The 18,795-nt window shown below is 39.2% G+C and overlaps 1 protein-coding gene and 2 long non-coding RNA genes across 5 annotated transcripts; all 3 read left to right on the forward strand.

Moving 5' to 3' along the window:
• Window positions 1–409: 409 nt before the first annotated feature.
• LOC110864425 lies at window positions 410–8,527 on the forward strand. 3 transcript variants are annotated; one of them, XM_022113481.2, is made up of 5 exons: window positions 410–602; window positions 1,137–1,190; window positions 2,549–3,689; window positions 7,920–7,973; window positions 8,240–8,527. In XM_022113481.2, exons 3-5 carry the CDS (start codon window positions 2,549–2,551, stop codon window positions 8,254–8,256), a joined length of 1,212 nt encoding a protein of 403 aa, XP_021969173.1. In that variant the 5' UTR covers window positions 410–602; window positions 1,137–1,190; the 3' UTR covers window positions 8,257–8,527. The 3 variants fall into 3 exon arrangements, 1 of the variants encoding a protein (XP_021969173.1); XR_002549825.2 differs by lacking the exons at window positions 2,549–3,689; window positions 7,920–7,973; window positions 8,240–8,527 and adding an exon at window positions 1,457–1,744 and having other exon boundaries at window positions 444–602; XR_002549824.2 differs by lacking the exons at window positions 410–602; window positions 1,137–1,190; window positions 2,549–3,689 and adding an exon at window positions 7,227–7,385.
• A 474-nt stretch (window positions 8,528–9,001) lies between these two features.
• LOC110945163 lies at window positions 9,002–10,402 on the forward strand. The gene is made up of 3 exons (XR_002595072.2): window positions 9,002–9,123; window positions 9,681–9,737; window positions 10,037–10,402. It is a non-coding gene; the product is annotated as an uncharacterized LOC110945163 (long non-coding RNA).
• Window positions 10,403–16,062: 5,660 nt separating this feature from the next.
• On the forward strand, window positions 16,063–17,351 carry LOC110945164. The gene is made up of 3 exons (XR_002595073.2): window positions 16,063–16,184; window positions 16,742–16,798; window positions 17,098–17,351. It is a non-coding gene; the product is annotated as an uncharacterized LOC110945164 (long non-coding RNA).
• Window positions 17,352–18,795: the final 1,444 nt, after the last annotated feature.

Below are 18,795 nucleotides of genomic sequence, written 5' to 3' on the forward strand. Positions count from 1 at the left end.
AGAAGGAAAAAACATCAAAAATGAAGTTGCCTTTTGGTGTACTTAAATCTCTATGACTAACCCAATAAACTACAACAGTCCCTTCTATCTACTACCCCTCTATTTAGGCATTTGACGTTTTTAATCCCTACCTTTCTACTAATTTAATTTTCTATCAGTAACTTTTGTTCGTTAAATTATTTTGTTTATCTCTATCATTCTTTTACTTAAAAAACATTTTTTACGTGCATATTTTTATGTACGTATCAAAATATGTAACACCCCAAAAACCTACAAGTATGTATATTATGTAGTTAAATAAAAATATAAACCTAGTTAGAATGTAATTTGAAAGAATAACCCAAAAGAGAAGGTTTAGTTAATTAAAGACGAATTGTATAAACTTGAGGGACCAAATAAGGGAAAAGGGGAAAGTGATTTTCTTAAAATCAAATATTAACACACACCACACACACTTCAGTGTGTGTGTGTGTCGACTGAACCAAGGGGAAACAAACCCCAAGCCCTCAAGTTCTACAAATTCAGTAAATTGAAGCAGAATTCTTGGTCCAAATCAATGCATGTTTGCATAGAAACGATCATCTAAGCTAGACAAACGATTGGTAAGTCGAATTCCATGATTTGGTAATTTTTCATGAATGGGTTTTGATTTAGTATGAAGCTTTCTTTGAAATTGATTATGAATGTATGTTGGAATTACCTTATAGAGGGCCAAATCATGTTTAATTTCTGATTTAGTTAAAGATTTGTATAAAACCCACTTGCAAATGTGATGATAAGAAGAATCATAAAAGTTCTATGTTAATTGGTATGATGACTAGAATTGGTAGTGTTCATATCAACGGATTGTTAGTTAGAAACAATTTATGAATGAAAGTTGCATAGAAAATTATTAGAATTTGATGTTCTTGATGAAGTTGATATGAAATAGTTAAGTTATGCTCATAATACTTGTACTCTATGCTTGATAGGTAGTACGCACGCCAAGTGTTTGTTAAAATGCTTGAAAGAAATAAGTCTCATATTGATGCATTGTTACATTGATTAGGACCTAGACAACCTTGAATGATAATGCATATCTTAAGAACGGATTTCAAATATGACATGAGATTAAAGTATGTGAATTCGGAATGTAGGAATAAAAGAAGAAAGTTCAAATCAATCCGGGTCGCAAGCGAAGGACGGCAAAGGTAAGTTCTTGCTTACATTGTGTTTTAGCATGTAATGTGGTTATATCCTATTGTTCAATGGTTGGAATTGTTTTAATTGGGACATGTTGATGTGAGCCGTATATGTAAATTATATAAGAGTCGAATGAGTTAAAAAGGGTAGGATGAGAAGTTTAGAGGAGCTTATGTCCGAAAGAAGGTTTAAAAGGCTTACTTGTGGTCTATACTTGTAATTGATGTCGTATGAATTTTGTAATGAGAATGTCTAACGGTTTGCTTGTATGTAGGTAAATCTACTTGTTAAATGGCGTCACTCGGATCGAACACACTCATGAAGCACGCTTCCGCAAGGATATTAGCTTTGGTCAAAACTTTTGTTAAATGTACTTTTTGGTAAAATGGGTCTTTTTGTAAGTAACAAAACTTGTTTGTTGTTAGATGTCGAACTCGTAGTCGAAGACAATGTTAGTTGTTTATGAATGTTGGGTTGTAAGTTAATTTAACATCTTCTAGTTAGTCATGCTATGGTTAAAATGCAGAAGTTTTGCTTATGAATTATTTGACCCGTTCGGTAATTTTTTTCGAATGAAGCTCGTTAGTGTCTTTTATGTTTTGGCCCTTACAAGTTGGTATCAGAGCCTAGGTTTGAGAGATTCGAGTAGGCTGTGGTGCTCGAACTCAAACCGAAAGCTCTGGTGAAAGTGTGTTCGATCCAAAGCGCCACGCAAGTAAGTGATTTAAAGATTTTATGCTTATAGATAGAAATGGGATTGGGTTATGGTTTAGTTGTTAGTATAATATGGTTGGGAATGTTAAGGTGCTCTATGGAAGGTTTCGGGGCTGCCCGGGACCATTTCGGGTTGGAAATAGGGGCTGGGAATGAGAATTTTGGTTTTTCAGCGCCTGCACATCAGAAAGGCCGTCGGCGACGGACCCCTATACCGTCGGCGACGGTACCCCTTCACCCGACGGCTTATGTTCCTGCCTACGGGCTAAAGTCAGCGACGCAACTTTCTGGGGACCGTCGGCGACGCACACCTGTGCCGTCGGCGACGGCCCCTCCCTGTCTGCTTTTCCTGAATTGTTTGTTTGTTATGTAAGGACCTTTAATTCAGTCTTAAATCTTCGTTTAACCTAAAGAACACCTCAAATTGTTCATGAAGCTAAGAATTTAAGATAATTCACATGTTTTAATGACGAATGTGTAAAAGAACGGAAGTCATGTATATAAAAGAATGAAGTAACTAATGTCTTAGAATGTTGTAAGGAAAGATTTAAGAAGTTTATGACTTATGAGGATGAGTTATTAAGAATGAATAGTATATAGAACGATGAGGAGAATGAATGTGATAATACTTGACACGAATGTTTATTTGTAGATGGCAAGTGGAGGAAATACGCATACTACCGAACGTATAACTCGAGATGAGTTAAACAAGATGATTTCCGATGAAGTAACGAAGGCAATTGATTCAAATGTTTCAAGGCTAGCACAAGAAGTGGAGGGTCAAGTATTAAGTACAGTGGAGAACATGGTCACTAGCAAAGTAGAGGAGTTGAAAGAGATGATAACGGGGATTCAAGGCAAGAAGGAAGTAAGACGGTGCACCTACAAAGATTTCATGGCATGTAAGCCTACGACTTTTAACGGGGAAATTGATCCCATCGAATGCCAAAGATGGATAGCCAACATGGAAGGGGTGTTCATTCGAAGCCATTGCGACAAGGAAGACCAAGTCATGTTTGCCACGGGGCAACTCATGCGAAGGGCTAAAGATTGGTGGGACTCGTATAGTAAGGAGATTGGAGAAAATCGAGTTCAAACCTTGACTTGGCAAGAATTCAAACAGCCTTTTATCAAGTACCATTGTCCACAATCAGCTGTGGATCGGATTCAAGAAGATTTTCTCCGATTGCGACAAAGGGATGAATCAGTTAATGAAATCACGAACACTTTCCTCGATCAGCTGAAGTTTTGTGAAGAGATAGTTGGGACAGAAAGGAAGAAGATCATTCGTTATCATGGCATGCTCAAAGCTGAAATTCGGGAGTTCATAACTCCTTCAAAATGTGAAACCTTGGACGAGATCATTGATTTAGCAAGGGATAGAGAAATCGAGATAAAGAGGCAAGATGAACGTGGGGAGAAAAGGCAAGTTGAGAAGGGGTCAACTCAGGGCTCATCCAAGAAACCCAAAACGCAAGATCAAGGAAAGAAGGAGGCTTCCAAAGGCGGGTTCCCACGATGCAAAACATGTGGAAAACCCCATTCTGGTGAATGCTTATTGGGAAGGAAGGGGTGTTACAATTGCGGGCAAGAAGGGCATCCGTACTATAACTGTCCGAATCCTAAGAGGGTGTGCTACAATTGTAATGAATCGGGCCATGTGAAAGCTGATTGCCCAAAGCTCAAACAAGGGTCGAAGAAGGAAGGAAAGAAAGAAGAAACCACGAAAGCGAAGGGAAGAATGTTTCAAATCTCCACGGAAGAAGCAAGAGCTCACCCGAATGTGGTCTCAGGTATCTATATGATAAACTCTATACCCACGTATATATTATTTGATACCGGAGCTAGTAGGTCATTCATTTCTAGTGAGCTTGTATGTTCCCCTTTATTCACGATAGAAAGAATGTGTACACCTCTCGAAGTAGAAATTGCCGATTGTAAGAGTTACCTCTTGCACGAAATATGTAGAGGTTGTAAAATCACCTTAGATGATGAAGATTTTGATATTGATTTGATTCCCATGGTTTTGGGAGAATTTAAAGTAGTGGTAGGTATGGATTGGTTATCCCGTTATCACGCGGAAATTTTGTGCGAAAACAAAATTATTCATGTGACATCCCCTAAGGGGAAACGGGTAACCATTCATGGGGAAAGGGAAGTAGGAGCAAAATTTTGCACTATCCTAGAAGCAATTAAGTACGTGAGGAATGGAAGTAAAGCATTTTTAGCCTATGTAGTCGATACCAAATTAGGAGCTTTAAAACTTGAAGATACTAAGGTAGTGAATGAATACCCGGATGTATTTCCGGATGAATTGCCGGGACTTCCACCCGAGCGGGAAGTCGAGTTTCGTATCGAATTAGAACCGAATGCCAAACCAGTAGCCAAAGCCCCTTACCGGTTGGCACCCGCGGAAGTACGGGAATTAATGATCCAATTACAAGAACTTCTTGACAAGGGTTTCATACGCCCTAGCGTATCCCCGTGGGGAGCGCCTGTTTTGTTTGTTAAAAAGAAAGATGGGTCGATGAGAATGTGCATCGACTACCGTGAACTTAACAAACTCACGGTGAAGAACCGATACCCACTTCCGAGAATAGATGATCTCTTTGATCAACTACAAGGGGCGAGTTGGTTCTCAAAAATCGACTTGCGATCGGGCTACCATCAAGTACGAGTAAGGGAAGAGGATGTACCTAAGACTGCGTTCAGAACTCGCTACGGACATTACGAATTCCTGGTAATGTCATTCGGGTTAACTAACGCTCCGGCCACTTTTATGGATCTAATGAATAGGGTATGCCGAAATATGTTAGACCGTTTTGTCATAGTGTTTATTGATGATATTTTAGTATACTCTCGTAGCGAGTCTGAACATGCAAGTCATTTACGTCAGGTACTCGAGACGCTTCGAAAAGAAAGATTATATGCTAAGTTTTCTAAGTGTGCGTTTTGGCTTAGGGAAGTGCAGTTTTTAGGACATGTAATTAACGAAAAAGGGATTTTAGTGGATCCCTCTAAGGTAGAAGCCGTGATGAAATGGGTACCCCCGAAGAATGTAGGTGAGGTAAGAAGTTTCCTAGGTCTAGCCGGCTATTATCGGAGATTTATCCAAGACTTCTCCAAAATAGCCCTCCCTTTAACTAAACTAACAAAGAAAGAAGAAAGGTTCGAATGGAATGATGATCAGCAGAAAGCTTTCCGAATGTTAAAGGAGAAATTGTCAAGTTCCCCCGTTCTAACGCTGCCAGAAGGAACGGAAGACTTAGTGGTTTATGCAGATGCATCTCATCAAGGGTTGGGTTGTGTCTTGATGCAACGGGGCAAGGTCATTGCCTATGCATCAAGACAACTAAAGCAACATGAAATTAACTATCCAACCCACGATCTCGAACTGGCGGCGGTAGTGTTTGCCTTAAAAATTTGGAGGCATTATTTGTATGGAACGAGATGCACCATTTATTCGGACCACAAAAGCCTTAAATACTTCTTTGAGCAGAAAGATCTCAATATGAGGCAACGAAGGTGGCTAGAGTTGATCAAAGATTACGACTGCGACATTCTTTACCATCCGGGAAAAGCTAATGTTGTAGCGGATGCGTTAAGCCGGAAGGAGTACCCACCACCCATTCGAGTGAAATCGATGAGAATGATAGTTACACCAACCCTTCTTGAAACGATACGAAAGGAGCAAGACGAATCCTTGAATAAAGGCGATCCGAAAGGTGAAAGAACGAAAGGGTTTGAAAGTGAACTTGAAACAAACACGAGCGGATTAAGAACAAGGTTTGGGCGAGTTTGGATACCGCGATACTGTGAAGCAAAGACCTTATTATTGGAAGAAGCACACAAGTCCCGTTACTCAGTTCATCCGGGAGCCACTAAAATGTACCAAGATTTGAAAGAAAATTTTTGGTGGCCGGGAATGAAACGCGACATTGTCAAGTATGTATCTAAATGCTTGACATGTTCTCAAGTTAAGGCGGAACATCAAAAACCTTACGGGAAATTACAACCCTTAGAAATTCCGGTGTGGAAATGGGAGAATGTGGCTATGGATCTTGTGACCAAACTTCCAAGAACCAAGAAAGGGCATGATGCAATATGGGTCGTTGTTGACCGCCTCACCAAAAGCGCCCATTTTCTACCCATTCGAGAGACCTATTCCTCGGAGAGGTTAGCGGAAGTTTATGTGAATGAGATCGTTTCCCGCCATGGTGTGCCGGTGTCTATCGTCTCAGATCGAGATACGCGATTCACCTCCCGCTATTGGCGGAAATTTCATGAAGGAATGGGTACTCAATTGCATCTAAGTACCGCATACCACCCGCAAACGGATGGCCAATCCGAACGAACGATTCAGACTCTCATAGACATGTTGAGAGCATGCGTGATGGATTTCGGGGGAAATTGGGATGAACATTTACCGCTAGTAGAATTTTCATATAATAATAGCTACCAAAGTAGCATACAAATGGCGCCGTATGAAATGCTGTATGGAAGAAGGTGTAGAACCCCGGTTTGTTGGGGAGAAGTAGGGCAAAGGGAGCTCGCACCGAATGATGTGGTGGCGATAACCAACGAAAAGATCGACGTCGTACGGGCTCGGTTAAAAGCGGCGCAAGACCGACAAAAGTCCTATGCGGATAGAAGGAGTCGCCCTATCGAGTTCCAAGTGGGGGACCGAGTATTTTTGAAGGTGTCTCCGTGGAAAGGTATAATTCGTTTTCGTAAGCGAGGAAAGCTGGGTCCCCGATATATCGGACCGTTCGAGATTCTAGCTCGAGTTGGAAAGGTGGCCTACCGGTTGAATCTACCATCTTCTTTGGAAGGGATTCATAATACCTTTCACGTGTCGCAATTACGTAAATGCTTAGCGGATGAAACGGCCCATGTACCAATTGAAGACATTGAGATCGATGAGAAAATGAATTATATAGAAAGACCGGTAGCTATAAAAGATTCCAAAGTAAAGACGCTTCGTAACAAGGAAATCAAGCAAGTCTTAGTCCAATGGCAACACAGAAAGGGATCGGATCTCACTTGGGAGTCGGAGGATGAGATGAAGAAGTTCTACCCGTTTTTATTTGGTACGTTAGCCGGGTTTCGAGGACGAAACCTCTTTTAAGGGGGGTGGACTTGTAACACCCCAAAAACCTACAAGTATGTATATTAGGTAGTTAAATAAAAATATAAACCTAGTTAGAATGTAATTTGAAAGAATAACCCAAAAGAGAAGGTTTAGTTAATTAAAGACGAATTGTATAAACTTGAGGGACCAAATAAGGGAAAAGGGGAAAGTGATTTTCTTAAAATCAAATATTAACACACACCACACACACTTCAGTGTGTGTGTGTGTCGACTGAACCAAGGGGAAACAAACCCCAAGCCCTCAAGTTCTACAAATTCAGTAAATTGAAGCAGAATTCTTGGTCCAAATCAATGCATGTTTGCATAGAAACGATCATCTAAGCTAGACAAACGATTGGTAAGTCGAATTCCATGATTTGGTAATTTTTCATGAATGGGTTTTGATTTAGTATGAAGCTTTCTTTGAAATTGATTATGAATGTATGTTGGAATTACCTTATAGAGGGCCAAATCATGTTTAATTTCTGATTTAGTTAAAGATTTGTATAAAACCCACTTGCAAATGTGATGATAAGAAGAATCATAAAAGTTCTATGTTAATTGGTATGATGACTAGAATTGGTAGTGTTCATATCAACGGATTGTTAGTTAGAAACAATTTATGAATGAAAGTTGCATAGAAAATTATTAGAATTTGATGTTCTTGATGAAGTTGATATGAAATAGTTAAGTTATGCTCATAATACTTGTACTCTATGCTTGATAGGTAGTACGCACGCCAAGTGTTTGTTAAAATGCTTGAAAGAAATAAGTCTCATATTGATGCATTGTTACATTGATTAGGACCTAGACAACCTTGAATGATAATGCATATCTTAAGAACGGATTTCAAATATGACATGAGATTAAAGTATGTGAATTCGGAATGTAGGAATAAAAGAAGAAAGTTCAAATCAATCCGGGTCGCAAGCGAAGGACGGCAAAGGTAAGTTCTTGCTTACATTGTGTTTTAGCATGTAATGTGGTTATATCCTATTGTTCAATGGTTGGAATTGTTTTAATTGGGACATGTTGTTGTGAGCCGTATATGTAAATTATATAAGAGTCGAATGAGTTAAAAAGGGTAGGATGAGAAGTTTAGAGGAGCTTATGTCCGAAAGAAGGTTTAAAAGGCTTACTTGTGGTCTATACTTGTAATTGATGTCGTATGAATTTTGTAATGAGAATGTCTAACGGTTTGCTTGTATGTAGGTAAATCTACTTGTTAAATGGCGTCACTCGGATCGAACACACTCATGAAGCACGCTTCCGCAAGGATATTAGCTTTGGTCAAAACTTTTGTTAAATGTACTTTTTGGTAAAATGGGTCTTTTTGTAAGTAACAAAACTTGTTTGTTGTTAGATGTCGAACTCGTAGTCGAAGACAATGTTAGTTGTTTATGAATGTTGGGTTGTAAGTTAATTTAACATCTTCTAGTTAGTCATGCTATGGTTAAAATGCAGAAGTTTTGCTTATGAATTATTTGACCCGTTCGGTAATTTTTTTCGAATGAAGCTCGTTAGTGTCTTTTATGTTTTGGCCCTTACAAAATAAATTTGAGTGTGTCTACGTTTTGACGTAAATTTTGTTTGGAGACGCCTTCCCATCCCCCTACTTTCACGATATTGCAATTTATCCTCTTTAATTTTGGTACCTTCAAAGTTTCATAAAATGACAAATTTAGTCTTTAAACTACTGCTCCTGTAACACCCCAGTTTTCGTAATTCTTAATATAATAAACTAATAGTGAGGATTTAACGACAAAGAATGGTAAATATAAATTTTTATCATTATACCCCAAAATATAAATTTATGAATAGGTTAACTAAGAATGTATGAAAATAAAAGTTTAACTATCAAGTATAATGCTCAATATTTGAGGGACCAAAGTTGGGCAATTAGAAAGATAATTTAATTAAAACTCACAACATAAAACACACACATCAGACATATGTGTGCGTGTATGTGCGACTAGAAGGGGGCAAGGGAAGAACAAACCCTAAACAACACAAATCAATCAAATTGAAAGGGGATTTGAGGACTAAATGAATGCATGAACCAAGAATGTTGGTCCCTTAAGTGTTTCTAACATCAAGTAAGTCAAATTTTATGTTTTAAGTAATGTTTGATGAAGCGGGTTTTGTGTAATCCGCGATTAGATGTGCGATTTAACATGAATGCTACTTGATATGAACTTATGGAGGTTGTAATATGTGCAATTTTGAATGTATTGATAGCTTGGGGTAAAACCCACTTGTAATTGTAGGAAAATAGAGTTAAGTGAACTTTATGGAATGAATTGAATGATGTTGATGTTAAATAGATGTATAAAATGTGTTCAAATGAGTAATTTGATATAAATCATGTGTAATATGGATATGATATTGATTGTGAAAGAGTATATTAATCTTTGGGTGAATATGGGAAAAATGTGTTTAAGGTAGTTGTACTTTATGCTTTGTAGATAGTACGCACGCAATGTGTTCGATGAAATGCCTAAATGGGTTTAGTTATGGTTTTTACATGAATACTTGATAAGCCAATGTAACTCCTTATGATAATGACGTGTGTGATTAGTAGATATCATAAGGTACAATAAGGATTGTGAAAGTGATGTTTATGAAAGCTAAAGTGTAAAGTTATGACATATAGGCTCGAAGAAAGAAGAAGGAGCAAGTCACTCGAAATCACAAGCATCTCAAGATCGCGGTAAGTTCATATGAGCTTTATTTACTTTAAAAGTAGTTTTATGAAAAGTAGTATTTGGTTCTATGGATTTGTTGTAAAGGTTCATAACGGGTCGAATAATGTAAGTGTATTGAAAAGTATGGTCCTTAACGATTCATTGTGAATGATTCGGAAAGCGATACATTGGATGTTTTCGAATGGAGGTATGTATGCTAAAAAGGTAACAAGACATGCTAATGGGTTGAACAATGATAGGTAATTAAAGGAATTTTGAAGTAATAAGTGTTATGAACTAATAATGTTTTTGTTATGAATGCTAGGTAAATCCCTTGCTTGATTGCGGCGCACCCGAACCGAACACACACATGAAACGTCGACCTTATGCGCTTCCGGTTCAAGTTGTTTGTTTGATGGGTTAACTTGCCATTTTGTCTAGTAAATGTTATTTTGTAAGTGTCTAGTTTGTTAGTAAAAAAAGTTGGGATACTAAACTTTTGTGTAGTTTGTGCAAAATGTTCATGGCGAACCATATACGGTCTTAGCTTTGATTATGTTGGAAAGTGTCGTAGTATTAATAGTAATGGTATTGTTAAAAACAGGGAGAAAGGTACTTATTATGAACGGGTCATGTCAAAATTTTGGTAAAATTGTAAAAGAAATTGTATGTCGATTGGTCGAATGAGGAATTTGGGGCTCCACAAGTGGAAGTTTATGTTAAATATCAAAAGTGAAAAATTTGGGCGTTTCAAGTTGGTATCAGAGCCTAGGTTTGAGGGATTTAAGCATCAAGTGCTTGAACTCAAAACAAAAGCTCGGGAGAAGTGTGTGTTCGATCCGTGGCGCAAAGCAAGTAAGTGTTCTAAATGATTACGTGATGAAATAATTTTGCATTTCAATATAAATTGATGTGAGACGTTATGAAATGATTATGTGATGTAGTGGAAGATATAGGATGAATCAGATTCAGTTTGGGGGTTAATGCGGGTCAAAAGGGAGTAGAAAAACATGAAAAATCAATAAAAGTACGCTGGGCACTACCGTAAGTTACGGTGGTACCGTAATTTACGGTAGCACCTGGGAGAAAGGATGGCTACCGTAAAACAGTAGCTCAGTACCGTAAAGGAAAAAGGGCCACCGTAAGTTACGGTACCACCGTTACTTACGGTGGAGCTCATTTTCAGCCCATTTCAAAATATATTGTTCTGTTTATTGTTTTATTCATACGGAAGGTACTCAGAATGATATAATTCGATCCTAATGGGTAAGAAAAGTATATCAAGATGTAAGGGATAAAGAATACTAGGGAGTTGGTTGTCGGAAACGTTGAGTTTCCAAAGAAAGTTTAAGCATGGTTTAGTCATGAGTAATTTCTTTCACATATTAGAAAGAATGAGAGCTACGTAGCACTAGCATGATCATATGATAGAAAGGATGAATGAATGTCTAAGATAAAGAATGATACGATACAATGACGATAAGGCAAGAAGTATGAATGATGAATGGAACGTGTTATGATAAAATGATGTTAAGACATGATGGTGGAAGAAATGAAATGAAATCTAATGAATGTAACGAATGTTTTATGTAGATGGCCGATAGGGTGAATGCGAATGAGGACGATGAAGCACGCAGAAATGAAATAAAAGCTATGGTTGTGGAAGAAGTAATGAAAGCAATTGAGGCTAGTATTCCCCGACTAGCTCAAGAAGTCGAAGGGCAAGTATTAGAAATAATTAATACCTCGGTAACTTCCAAGGTAGAAGAATTGAAAGAAATGATTAGCGAATTGCAAGTGAAGAAAAGCTTTCGGCGATGCACGTACAAGGAGTTCATGGCATGCAACCCCTTACCATACAAAGGGGAAGTTGATCCGATAGCTTGTCAAAGGTGGATTTCCAGTATCGAGGCAGTGTTTACACGAAGTAGATGTGAAGCGGAGGATCAAGTAATGTTTGCCACGGGCCTTCTACAACTTCGAGCAAAAGATTGGTGGGACGCATACTCGAAGGAATTGGGGGATGATAAGGTACAATCGTTAACATGGCAAGAATTCAAGGAGTCATTTCTGAAATATTATAGTCCACAATCCGCAATCGATAAGATTCAGCAAGACTTCTTACGTCTCAGACAAAAGGATGAAACGATTGATGAGATAACAAACAAGTTCCTTGAGAGGGTGAAGTTCTGTGAGGAGATAGCGGGGACTGAGAGGCAAAGGATTGTACGTTACCATGCTATGTTAAAGGCTGAATATCGGGAATTTGTAAACCCCTCCAAGTGTGCGACGTTAAATGAACTAATTGAATGGGCAAGAGACAGAGAAATTGAGATAAAAAGGCAGGTTGAACGGGGAGAGAAAAGGGTAGCGGAGAAGCCTACCAACGCAAGCCCATCGAAAAAGGCAAGATATCAAGACCAAAGCAAGAAAGGGAAAGCAAGTGGTGAAATCCCGACTTGTAAGACGTGTGGGAAGCATCATTCGGGTGAATGTTTGTCGGGAAAGAAGGGATGCTACAAATGTGGACGAGAAGGACATCCGTTTTATAGGTGCCCCGAAAACTCAAAGGCGTGTTACAATTGTAATGAAACGGGGCACATTAAAGCGGAATGTCTGAAACTCCAACAAGGGGCAAAGAGAGATGGAAAGAAGGATGAGCCCCCCAAGGCTCGCGGAAGGATGTTTCAGTTAACCTCGGATGAAGCTAAAGCTAGCCCGGACGTGGTTTCAGGTATATTCTTGGTCAATTCTATGCCTATGAATGTTTTATTTGATTCCGGGGCTAGTAGGTCATTCATTTCTAATGAATTGATAGCTCACCCATCGTTTAAGCTTGAAAAGATGTCAATACCCTTAGAGGTTGAAGTTGCTGATAGTAAAAGCTATTTGTTGCATGATATTTGCAAAAACTGTACGATAATAATCGAGGATGAGGAATTTAGTATAGACCTTGTTCCAATGTACATGGGAGAATTTAAAGTAGTTGTAGGAATGGATTGGCTAGCCCAAAACCATGCTGAAATTCAATGTGAAAAGAAAGTCATTCATATAGTAACCTCAGGGGGGAAACGGATAAGTGTTCAAGGGGAAAGGGTTATCAAGCCGAAATTGTGCTCTATAATCAAAGCTGTCAAACATGTGAGGAACGGGGGTAGAGCTTATCTATCTTATGTGATTGACACTAGTCGAGGTGTCCCAAAGCTTGAAGATGTGAACGTGGTGAATGAATATCCGGATGTATTTCCGGAAGACCTACCAGGGCTCCCACCTGAACGAGAAGTAGAATTTAAAATAGAGCTTAACCCGGGTGCAAAACCGGTAGCTAAAGCTCCTTATCGGTTGGCCCCAACCGAAATGAAAGAATTGATGACGCAACTTCAGGAGTTGCTCGATAAGGGTTTTATTAAACCAAGTGTTTCGCCATGGGGAGCACCCGTATTGTTCGTGAAGAAGAAAGATGGCTCGATGCGAATGTGCATCGACTATCGAGAGTTGAACAAGTTAACGGTGAAGAATCGATACCCGTTGCCCAGAATTGACGACCTTTTTGACCAGCTACAAGGGGCGAGTTGGTTTTCAAAAATTGATTTGCGGTCAGGATATCACCAACTGCGTGTGCGAGAAGAAGATGTACCGAAAACCGCGTTTCGAACACGGTACGGACATTACGAGTTTTTAGTAATGTCCTTTGGGCCGACGAACGCACCAGCTGCGTTTATGGATTTAATGAACCGGGTGTGCCGACATATGCTTGATAAGTATGTAATCGTTTTCATCGACGATATTTTAATATACTCCCGCAGTGAAGCAGAGCATGCTTCCCATTTACGTGATGTATTAGAAACGCTTCGCAAGGAAAAGTTATATGCAAAGTTCTCAAAGTGTGCCTTTTGGCTTATAGAGGTACAATTTTTGGGTCATGTGATCGATGCGGACGGTGTTCATGTGGATCCGACCAAGGTAGATGCGGTAATGAATTGGGTACCCCCGAAGAATCCAAGCGAAATAAAAAGTTTTCTAGGCTTGGCTGGGTACTACAGGAGATTTATCCAAGACTTCTCCAAGATAGCCTCTCCTATGACAAAGTTAACAAAGAAGAATGAAAAGTTTATCTGGGGTGAAGAACAAGAAAAAGCGTTTCAGACTTTAAAAGAAAAGCTCTCAAATTCTCCGGTGTTGACACTACCGGATGGAACGGATGAATTAGTAGTATTTACTGACGCCTCCCGCCAAGGATTAGGTTGCGTATTAATGCAAAAGGGTAAGGTCATTGCTTATGCCTCAAGGCAACTCAAACAACATGAAAACAATTACCCAACTCATGATCTAGAATTGGCGGCAGTCGTGTTTGCTTTGAAAATATGGAGGCACTACCTTTATGGGGTGAAATGTACTATCTTCTCGGATCATAAAAGCCTCAAATATTTTTTCGAACAGAAAGATCTCAATATGAGGCAACGAAGATGGTTGGAACTCATTAAGGATTACGATTGTGACATCCATTATCATCCCGGGAAAGCTAATGTAGTAGCGGACGCACTTAGCCGAAAGGAGTACCCGCTCCCGATTCGGGTAATGTCCATGAAGATGGTAGTTACTCCTAAACTACTTGATGAAATTCGAGAAGCTCAAACGAAATCTTTAAATGCTGTTGACCCAAACAAAGAAAGAACAAAAGGATTTATTCATGAATTGGAAGACAATGCAAATGGTATGAAAACGAGGTACAACCGAATTTGGATACCCCGGTATTGCGAGGTGAAAGAATTATTGTTGAATGAGGCTCACAAGTCTCGATACTCCGTTCATCCGGGGGCTACAAAGATGTATCAAGACTTGAGGATGAATTATTGGTGGCCGGGGATGAAAAGAGACATTGTCAAGTATGTTGCTAAGTGTTTGACGTGTTCCCAAGTAAAGGCCGAACACCAAAAGCCGTATGGAAAGTTACAACCCTTGGAGATCCCGGTGTGGAAGTGGGAACATATAACGATGGATTTGGTGACTAAGCTTCCCAAGACAAGAAAAGGGCACGATGCAATATGGGTGGTCGTTGACCGACTGACCAAAAGTGCACATTTCCTACCTATTCGGGAAAATTATAATTCAGAAAAGATGGTGGAAGTCTACATGAACGAGATAATATCCCGACATGGGGTTCCGGTGTCTATAGTATCCGATCGGGACACCCGGTTCACATCTCGTTATTGGAGGAAGTTTAACGATGAATTGGGAACCCAATTACACATCAGCACCGCCTACCATCCACAAACCGATGGTCAGACAGAACGAACTATTCAAACATTAGTTGATATGTTAAGGGCGTGTGTTATGGAATTCGGAGGAAGCTGGGATGATCAACTACCTTTGGTAGAATTCTCATATAATAATAGCTATCATAACAGCATAAAAATGGCCCCCTACGAAATGCTTTATGGAAGGAAATGTAGAACCCCGGTTTCTTGGGGGGAGGTGGGTCAACGAGAGATCGCGCCAAAAGAAGTAGTGACCAAGACGAATGAAAAGATTGATATGGTTAGGTCAAGATTAAAAGCAGCACAAGATAGACAAAAGTCTTATGCGGATCGACGAAAGCGACCAATAGAATTTCAAGTGGGAGATCATGTGTTATTAAAGGTCTCTCCATGGAAAGGAATAATCCGTTTTCGTAAACGCGGGAAGCTAGGCCCTCGATACATTGGGCCTTTCAAAATACTCGCCCGGGTTGGGGCGGTGGCATATCGGTTAGAATTACCACCCGCACTGGATGGGATTCATAACACCTTTCACGTGTCTCAGTTGCGAAAATGCCTTGCGGATGAGACGGCATACGTGCCTATGGATGACATTGAAGTGGATAAGAAGTTAAATTATGTTGAAAAGCCCGTAGCAATCAAGGATTTTAAAGTGAAGCACCTCCGAAACAAATCTGTTCGACAAGTGTTGGTTCAATGGCAACATCGGAAGGGATCGGATCTCACCTGGGAAGCAGAGGATGACATGCAAAAGCACTACCCGGAATTATTTGGTACGTAGTCAGGTTTCGGGGACGAAACCTTTTATAAGGGGGGTGGACTTGTAACACCCCAGTTTTCGTATGTCTTAATATAATAAACTAATAGTGAGGATTTAACGACAAAGAATGGTAAATATAAATTTTTATCATTATACCCCAAAATATAAATTTATGAATAGGTTAACTAAGAATGTATGAAAATAAAAGTTTAACTATCAAGTATAATGCTCAATATTTGAGGGACCAAAGTTGGGCAATTAGAAAGATAATTTAATTAAAACTCACAACACAAACCACACACATCAGACATATGTGTGCGTGTATGTGCGACTAGAAGGGGGCAAGGGAAGAACAAACCCTAAACAACACAAATCAATCAAATTGAAAGGGGATTTGAGGACTAAATGAATGCATGAACCAAGAATGTTGGTCCCTTAAGTGTTTCTAACATCAAGTAAGTCAAATTTTATGTTTTAAGTAATGTTTGATGAAGCGGGTTTTGTGTAATCCGCGATTAGATGTGCGATTTAACATGAATGCTACTTGATATGAACTTATGGAGGTTGTAATATGTGCAATTTTGAATGTATTGATAGCTTGGGGTAAAACCCACTTGTAATTGTAGGAAAATAGAGTTAAGTGAACTTTATGGAATGAATTGAATGATGTTGATGTTAAATAGATGTATAAAATGTGTTCAAATGAGTAATTTGATATAAATCATGTGTAATATGGATATGATATTGATTGTGAAAGAGTATATTAATCTTTGGGTGAATATGGGAAAAATGTGTTTAAGGTAGTTGTACTTTATGCTTTGTAGATAGTACGCACGCAATGTGTTCGATGAAATGCCTAAATGGGTTTAGTTATGGTTTTTACATGAATACTTGATAAGCCAATGTAACTCCTTATGATAATGACGTGTGTGATTAGTAGATATCATAAGGTACAATAAGGATTGTGAAAGTGATGTTTATGAAAGCTAAAGTGTAAAGTTATGACATATAGGCTCGAAGAAAGAAGAAGGAGCAAGTCACTCGAAATCACAAGCATCTCAAGATCGCGGTAAGTTCATATGAGCTTTATTTACTTTAAAAGTAGTTTTATGAAAAGTAGTATTTGGTTCTATGGATTTGTTGTAAAGGTTCATAACGGGTCGAATAATGTAAGTGTATTGAAAAGTATGGTCCTTAACGATTCATTGTGAATGATTCGGAAAGCGATACATTGGATGTTTTCGAATGGAGGTATGTATGCTAAAAAGGTAACAAGACATGCTAATGGGTTGAACAATGATAGGTAATTAAAGGAATTTTGAAGTAATAAGTGTTATGAACTAATAATGTTTTTGTTATGAATGCTAGGTAAATCCCTTGCTTGATTGCGGCGCACCCGAACCGAACACACACATGAAACGTCGACCTTATGCGCTTCCGGTTCAAGTTGTTTGTTTGATGGGTTAACTTGCCATTTTGTCTAGTAAATGTTATTTTGTAAGTGTCTAGTTTGTTAGTAAAAAAAGTTGGGATACTAAACTTTTGTGTAGTTTGTGCAAAATGTTCATGGCGAACCATATACGGTCTTAGCTTTGATTATGTTGGAAAGTGTCGTTGATGTGTGTAAAATGCAACATATAAAACACATCATTTAAGGCATAAAACTAACCCTTTTTAAGTACTAATGTTGGAAAAAGAGTGTTTTTGTCTTCCTTTTGTATTTTCAGGATGAAATGAGCTCAAAATCACAAAAGAAGCAAAAAGACCACTAATTCTACCATAAATACAAGAAAAGGAACAGAAGTAAACTGCCCGGACCCTCAACGGCACCTCCCAAGACAAAGAGAAGAGAACAGAGCCTGAACACGCCCCGTGTCCAGTGAACACGGGGGCGTGCCCAGGAAGCAGCAGAAAAGACAAACCAGTAGAAGCTTCCATTGCTCACCACGGGGCCGTGCCCAGCGGACACGGGGGCGTGTTGAAAGTACAGCAGGCGCATTAATTGTAATTCGCAATTACAATTAATGAAGAGAGAGAATGTCAGACGGGCACGGGGCCGTGTTCAGCGAACACGGGGCCGTGTCCAGCGTTCTGTTCAGCCTATAAATAGAGGAGCTTGGCTTCATTCTCTCTCATCCCTTGGCACACCACCTCTCTCACACTTCATCCACCACCCACCACCACCATAACACCATCATCCACCACCATCATCCATTGTCCATCATAGAGTGTGTGAGTCGTCTCGGGATCCAAGATTGATCGTAAGAGTTCTTGACAATCAAGGCCATGTTTGCCTAAGTCTCTTACATCACTTGGTGAAGACAAGTGTTTAGTATAATACTTTTTATTTTTAATCTTTTGCACTTTTTATTTGGTTTTGTATTAATGACTTTAATAACTAGTTACTTATGTTGAAGGTGATCTTTCCTTATCGTTTGTCCGTGGTGTCTTGGCATTATTTTACTGTCTATATAAAATAAAAGATTTTCACCATTCATATCTCCACGGTCTATATGGAGGTATGTTGGCTACCTGGTCGGGGGTTAAGGGAACGGTTTGGTAAAGGTCTTGCCCTTGTTCAGCGTTTAGAGGTCCTGCTTGGGACCTGGGTCAAATTTAGTAGGATCTCCTTCAATGCCCATAGGTATTGGATGGCGGGGATCCAAACTCTTTGACCCCCTCATAAGCTAACTACTATTAATACTATAACCCGGCTATTTAGGACTGTATCCCTGCTGACTCAGACTACTTAGCCGAGGGTAACGTCACCGCCGAAAACGGGGCCTACCATAATTTGCATTAATAACTTAATTCATTATCTTTCAATAATCCGACCCTTTAGGATTGTATCCTTGCTGACTCAAACTACTGGGTTGAGGGTAACGTCACCTCCGAAAAAGGGGCCTACTACAATAACTAAGATAATCTCTTAAACAAGTGCAAAAGTGCGAAAATAATCAAAGGTTATACTAATACACGTGTCGGATCCAAGTGATTCATCTTGTCTATCTGTTTTTATTTTATTTTATTTTTCAGCATTTAGTTAGTTTTTATTTTTCTTAGTTT

This window comes from Helianthus annuus, chromosome 6 (assembly GCF_002127325.2).
Source record: "Helianthus annuus cultivar XRQ/B chromosome 6, HanXRQr2.0-SUNRISE, whole genome shotgun sequence".
Lineage (NCBI taxonomy): Eukaryota > Viridiplantae > Streptophyta > Magnoliopsida > Asterales > Asteraceae > Helianthus > Helianthus annuus.